Raw genomic sequence first — 7,335 nt, 5'->3', positions numbered from 1 at the left:
TAGAGGGATTAGTTGAGGGGAAGAGGAAACAAAACCGTTGACCAAACCATAAAATCTGTAAACAGAACTTTGTTATGTGATTTTGTTAAAAGACTAACTGAAGTGCAAGCACAAGGATCCTTCTCTGAATCTGCTATTTCCAAGTGAGCTCATCTCACAGTGCATCTACTTCTTGAGATAAGGTATGATGCTTTTCCATTCTGAATATGTATTAATTATATATCATATGCTCAAATACATTTGTTGATGTCCAAACTAGACTATTACTTAAAATTGATAATTGATGCCAAACACAGTTGACCTTTCAACATTTTTCACCAATCCCAAACTAAGTTTTTGTTCTAAATTATTAGCCTTTTCAATGTGTACTAAACTGAGACAAGATTTACTGAATTTTTATTCGAGAAAAATTAACATTTCTTTCGTACCAATCTCGTACATGACAAATATTGAGATATGTTAATTTGTTATCAAGAAATTAAGTGACCAAACCATACATATCTTATTGATGGATTTTTGACTGAATTGTGTACATGATTTTATTAATAGGTTGTCTTAAATTATGGCAAATATTGTTATGGTTGTTGCAAGTAATGTGGGTAAATACTTGGCGGGACCAGTAATCCGCGAAGTACAATACCTTCTTTGCGTTAATAATGTAATCAATCTTCTTGAGAATGAAAGAGAGGCATTGACATCTGAAAGAGACAGTTTGCTAACTCGTGTTGCACAAGCCAAAGAGAGAACTGAAGTAATTGAAAATCCAGTGGAGAAATGGTTGAATGATGTGGAGAATCTCCTTGAAGAGGTGGAGATTCTTGTACGAAGGACAGAGACAGACCTCAATTGTTTTCAAGGATGGTTTCCAACGTGTAGTCGGTATTTATTATGCAAGGAAATGGTAAAGAAGATAGAGGCAATGGAGAAATTCAAAGGTAAAAGTAATGACATTAATCCATTTTCTCATCTTGCTCCACTACCAGGTATTCAGTATCAGTCATCCGAAGACTTCATTTATTTTGAATCAACAAAAATGGCTTATAGTCAAATCTGGGAAGCACTTGAGGATGATCGTGTCTCTATAATTGGAGTGCATGGAGAGGGTGGATGTGGAAAAACAGCCCTTGTAACAGAAGTTGGCAAAAAGGCTGAGGAATTGGATATGTTTGATAAGGTTATATCAATCACAGTGTCTCGAACTCCAAATATTAGAGGCATTCAAGGAAAAATTGCAGATATGTTAAACGTGAGATTGGGGGAAGAAAGTGAAGAGGGAAGAGCACAACGTTTATGGTTGTGTTTACAAGAAAAGAAGCGAGTTCTTATAATAGTAGACGATATATGGAGAGGGTTTCATTTGATGGATATAGGGATTCTCTTAGACAGTGTTAACAAGCGAACATGGAAGATCCTCATAACCACTCATAGCGAGCTTATTTGTACATCAATGGAATGCCAAAAGACTACTCATTTGGAGCTCTTGTCTGAAGATGAATCTTGGACTTTCTTCCAAAAATTTGTTAGAGTAGATAACATACACTCCAAAAATTTGCCACTGGAAATCTGCAATGAATGCGAAAGACTTCCCCTAACAATCAAAACTGTGGCGTTGTCATTAAAAGGAAGGGATGAAAGTGAATGGCATCAGACATTAGAAAAATTGAGGGATTCAAAGGAATCTAATGATGAAGGAGGAGTGACTGCTACTTTTAGCTGCCTTAAATTATGCTTTGGTTATTTGCTAAGGCCAGAAACAAAACAACTCTTTCTGATGTGTTCTCTTTTTCCAGAAGACTATCACATTCCAATAGAAGATTTGTTGAGGTATACAGTTGGATTGCGTGCAGAAGAAAGATTATCGTTATCGTCAAGAAGAAGCTTATTTGAAGCAGACATCAGCCAACTTTTAGACTCAGGTTTGCTGATGCGAGGTTCCGTGAAGATGCACGACGTGGTTCGTGACGCAGCCTTATGGTATGCAAATAGGTCAAAGAATTGCAAAATAATGGTAAATGTGGACAAACCACTTAGCATTGTGGCAGGGGACAACAAAATAAGAGATTGTTTTGCAGTATCCTCATGGTGGTATAATGAAAGTCCCTCTTTCTGTCAACTGCATGATCCAAATCTTAAAATTCTATTGCTAAATATAAGTTCTCTTGGGTCATTTAATTCCTATGTTTTATTGCGTTTAACATTTGAAGGAATGCAAGGGCTTGAGGTGTTGTCTCTAACCATCAACTACAAAAGAGTACGATTATCACTACCTCCCTCAATCCAACTGTTGAGAAATGTTCGAACTTTGCGCTTAAATGGATTGGAGTTTGGTGACTTATTTTTCATACCTAGCTTAATAAGACTTGAGATTCTTGACTTGCGACGTTGTAAGTTCAATGAACTTCCTATTGAAATAGGAAAACTCTTAAGCCTAAGGCTGCTAGATTTGTCAGAATGTCATATTTTTAGAAGTTACTACTATAATGGAGCAATAGGAAAATGTTTACAACTAGAGGAACTATATGCTTCAGCATGCTACCCAGAAGAGTATGTTTCTGAGATCAGTATGGATATCAGTATCCTCCCAAATTTACAAAGGTTTAAATTTAGTGATCAAATCACACTAAAATTAAAGGATTGTAATATCTCAAATTTGAGGACAACTGAAAAAACAATTCTGCAAATAGGTAAATATGTTTCTTTGACAGGCCTCCATGGAGGATGTAAAAATATCATTCCAGATATGGTTGGAATTGTGGGAGGCATGAAAGATTTGACTTCTCTCCTTCTTAAAAGATGCAAAGAGATAAAATGCATCGTCGATGCAACCTATGATTTCAAGGAAGATGATTTGATTCCCAACTTGGCCGAGTTAAGACTTCAACGGTTGGAAAATTTTACAGTATTGTGTCGAGGTCCACCTCTGGAAGTACTGCGCTACTTTGAGAAACTAGAACTACTTGATATTCAATTTTGCAAGCAGTTATACGTCATTTTTCCTATGGAATGTAAGTTACGAAATCTTAAGATCCTCAGGTTACAATATTGCTGGACCGATGGAGTACTTTTCTCAGCATCTGTTGCTCAAAGTCTGCAGCAACTAGAAGAACTAAGTATAATTGATTGCAATGAATTGAAGCATATAATTTCTGCAAGTGGAAGTGAACATGATGATGGCTTTAATACTAGGGAGGAAATAATTCCAATTCCAACGAGTTCTCCTTTTTTGATGACCAATCTAAGGGAAGTTAACATTGTCGGTTGTAGAAGTTTAGAGTCGATATTCCCAATTTGTTATGTTGAAGGACTAAACCAATTGCAAATGCTGGAAATATTATCATCTCCTAAGCTGAAATATGTGTTTGATGAATATGGTCATGAACACCTTTCATCACACCAATACAAGAACCAGGTCATGCTTCCTCGTTTGGAATCTCTCACTCTCGATAATCTTAACAATTTCATTGGGATGTGTCCAGAGAATTGTCAAGCAAATTGGCCATCTCAGACACTGAGGATAATGGACATAAATAATTGTCCGAGAGTGGATCTACTACGGTTGAATTTGCAGGTTGGCTATGATAAGAGACGGCGTAATCATCTGAATGAAGTGAGTACTCGTTAAAATGCTTTATAGTTTTTGTAGAATAAATACCATTTTTGTTTTTTATATTTATAATACTACCCAATCCAATAATATTACTTGGTTATTTACCTTTGGATATTCCATTTCAGATTTGGAGTTTCCAGTGTCTTCAACATTTAACAGTGGGCAATAATGAAAAATTGAAATATTTGTTCTTCATGAAAACACATAGAAGCCTACCAGAGTTGATTGAACTTAGTGTTTACGATTGTCAAGAATTGGAACAAATTTTTGCAGCAAGTGAAGAACTTGTGCAGCTTCCCCGTGCTAAAGTTTATTTTCCGAAGCTAAAAGATATATATGTCGATAACTGCAACAAGTTGAAAAACCTTTTCCCTCTTGCTATGGTCAGAATGCTTCCACAACTAAGCGTGCTTAATATAACAAATTGTACTGGAGTGGAAGAGGTTTTTAGACATGGTCCCGGAGGAGACAATATTATCAGGAAATTTGAAGTTGTGATTCCATACTTGGCATGTATAATCTTGGATGATCTACCTAATTTTATAGATATCTGCCATGGTTATAAGTTACCTGATATTGAACTTCTACAACTCTGCATATCTAACTGCCCCAAAATTGTTCCAAGCTTAAAAAAAGTTCAGGTAACTCTTTTCCTTGTTAACTTGAATATTTTAATTTTTTTTTTCTTCATTTAGTTCAATGTTAGGATAATGAGATAGAAACAAGAAGCTTCATTTTGAATATTGCTTGCTGAAGATAAATTCCTTGAACATAAAAATGCAACATAAATGCAAACTAAAGAATTCAAATATATCATTTGAATGTACCTGGTGTGAAGATATTTCATCTGCTAACTTGCTAATCGAATTTTTTATTTTGTTGTTGAAAAGGATGAAACTCAATAAATATTCGGGTTAAGTAGATGAAGATTCTTTTTACAGATATGAATGAGAATTTTTCACGGTCATCTACAGATGGATCATCATCATTTTATTTGTTTAGACTTTACATTACAACTTGTATTGAATAACAATGTGGTTAGTTGCATATGAATTTTGAACTCTGAATGTGCTATATTATTTAAGTGTACTTAGATTATAGATATTTCATCACCTAATTTGAGAATGCACTGAAGCTGGTTGAATTTTTCCATCACGAGGTGTAAATATCAAGGGAATAATTTTGCCTTGAGCTGGAGATGTGGATGGGAGGCCGATTAACATTGAGCCGGACTTGTAGTTCTTTTTTTTATCAGGATGCTTTTGCCCAATGTAACACTTGCTGCTAAATAATTAAGACAATTTCTTTATAGATCTCTTATATACAAATTTCACAAACGCCTCTATATTTCAGAAGTGTAGTATCTCCGAAGGTGATTTCGGATGTGCACTTCCGAAAATACCATTTTTTTTAGAAAAAAAATATGCATTTAAAAATGCACTTCCGAAAACACTTGTTTTTTTTTAAAAAGTGACTTCGGATGTGCACTTCCAAAACCACCCTTTAGGATATTTCGGAGATGCACTTCCGAAATATTGTCTGATGCAGAAAACAAATAACAAACCAACGAAACTTTGATTTATCATAGATAGTGTTAAATACAGGTAGTTGAGGATGGGTTAACATTTTGATAACGTCGGCTCCCGATCTTTGTAGTTTCACATCCAACTCGATCGGACATTTCGAAGAATATCGATCAAAAATTGACCACACAACCGCTAAATCTTCGTCGTTCTTGACCTCAAATGGGGTGAACTGGACGTCTCCCTCGTCGTCAAGTGAAGGCGAACAGTACTCAAACTTGACAACCTTCCGATTTTTCGGCTTTTTCAAGAGAGAGTTAAGCGTCAGTATCAAGACGTAGCTCTTTTGTATGATGTGTCATCCACTGACAAGACGTAGTCGGAATAGGACGCCTCAGTTTTAAAAAACTTGCACAAAGTGGCGCGATCTTAGATACCCGATACAAATGACGCGGTCGGACGCGTCTAAAGGTGGGCGACTATGAAGCGGAAAAATGTCTCCAAAAATCCAAATCTCGGCAAATTGACACACACCCGGTCGTACGCACTTGCTATAAGATAGCCCATCTCGGGGAATGACATCCACTTTGAAACCGGTGCGTGACCGGTTAGTGATGGAACAAGGGAATCATGAATTTTATCAAAGTTGTCTTGTTTCTCATAAAGTCGGTCGTAGATGTCCCTGTGCCAAGTCAACTCCCAAATAAGTGCCCGTCGAATAAAAGTGTAATTTTCTTCTCCTTTTTCGAGCAAACCGGCAACGACCCGATACCCACAATTATCGTCGGTACCCACATCAACTATATTATCAATATATTTGTGCATAAATAGCGGCATCTCATCAATGTAAATCGTCAGAGGTTTTTTAATTGGAGGTGTGCGAGGCAGCTTCGAAATACGTGCTCCTTTGTTAGCACTACACTTGGACTTTGGTGTGGGTGAATCTAGGATCAATGCATCAACATGTTCACAATAAGAAGGATCTCGTTTAGTTGATGTGTCATCTTGGGTACTTTTCGACTATTTAGGTGCACATTTGGTTTTAACCGGTTGAGATGGAGGTTTCAAATCGGTGGTCTCCGGAAACAAAAATTTTCGCAATTGTTCTTTTATGTGCTCTTTCAACTCGTCGGAGATGGTAATTTTGAATTCACCCTCTTTTGCCAGTTCGAAATCATCAAAACAGAGCTTTTTCCAATGATCGATTACTTCATCAGTGCGTGTGATCCTCGGTTTTTTTGAGATACAAACTGACTCTTCTTTTATTTTTGAGTTTTGAAAATCAGAGAGTCGCCACCGACTTTTATTTTATCCAATTAAGGAAAGGTTTATAAAAGAAACAGAAAAAAGACCTTTAAGAGATTTTGGGTAAGGGGGTAGGTTATACAAAGGGAAGGTGTTAGCACCCTTTGTATCCATGGTTATCCATGGGCTCTTAATTTCTTAGCTCACTTGTTTGAATCGTTTGTCTTGCTTTGAAATGCTTGTATGTGGTTTTAAAATACGTTTGAAAAGAGTTAACTTTGTAATGATCCTTGTGCAGATGTATACAAAGTATTTATCTTTCGAAAGATATTTTGATGGTTCGAAAAAAAGATTTTTTTTAACTTCGTAATAATCTTTGTTTGGATGTATACGAAGTGTGATCTTTTGAAAGTTTGTTAAAAAAACAGTGATGTGCAACATTCGTTGTCTTTTTATTTGAGCAAGCAATTAGGAGGTCTACCCTAAGTTTATAAGGTCCTTTCCTATTTCGTTTAGAAAATTTTCCGTGACCGGATGTAAACAAAAATCAGAATTTTCATTCGAAACAACGGAATTGATTTTGAAAAAGAAGTAACAGAGGGATTACCCTAAGAGGTGCAAGGGTGATTGTGTTTTGTTTCAGATATATTTGTCTGAGATTAGTGATCTAGCGCTTCAGTTATTATTCTTGACATACACGCAGTTTTATATGTACAGAAATTAAAATGCGGGAATGTAAAATGCGGAAAGTAAATCTACGCTATTACATTGATTGTGCGAGAAATGTAAACTACGCTATTTACATGAATTTGACAACCTATACACTTTGTTGAATGCAGTATAGGGCAAGCAACAAAAAAAAAAGATTTGGAAATATTGATCCGGGAATTATCGTCCACAGAGATGGAGAGATGCCATTCAACAGTTTCTACGGTTTCGAACTTGGGTTTGAATGAGCAA

The 7,335-nt window shown here is 36.1% G+C and overlaps 1 protein-coding gene across 2 annotated transcripts; it reads left to right on the top strand.

Moving 5' to 3' along the window:
- LOC131662394 (disease resistance protein SUMM2-like) lies at positions 1 to 6,731 on the top strand. Of its 2 annotated transcripts, XM_058932169.1 has the most exons (4): positions 1 to 182; positions 550 to 3,607; positions 3,733 to 4,248; positions 4,498 to 6,728. In XM_058932169.1, the coding sequence occupies exons 2-4, from the start codon at positions 563 to 565 to the stop codon at positions 4,510 to 4,512; spliced, it is 3,576 nt and encodes a 1,191-aa protein (XP_058788152.1). In that variant the 5' UTR covers positions 1 to 182; positions 550 to 562; the 3' UTR covers positions 4,513 to 6,728. The 2 variants fall into 2 exon arrangements, with proteins under 2 accessions (XP_058788152.1, XP_058788151.1); XM_058932168.1 differs by having other exon boundaries at positions 3,733 to 6,731.
- The last annotated feature ends 604 nt before the right edge of the window (positions 6,732 to 7,335 follow it).

This window comes from Vicia villosa, linkage group LG3 (genome assembly GCF_029867415.1).
Source record: "Vicia villosa cultivar HV-30 ecotype Madison, WI linkage group LG3, Vvil1.0, whole genome shotgun sequence".
NCBI lineage: Eukaryota > Viridiplantae > Streptophyta > Magnoliopsida > Fabales > Fabaceae > Vicia > Vicia villosa.
The sequence above is the reverse complement of the archived record's forward strand: the minus strand, read 5'-3'. Positions and strand labels throughout refer to the sequence as shown.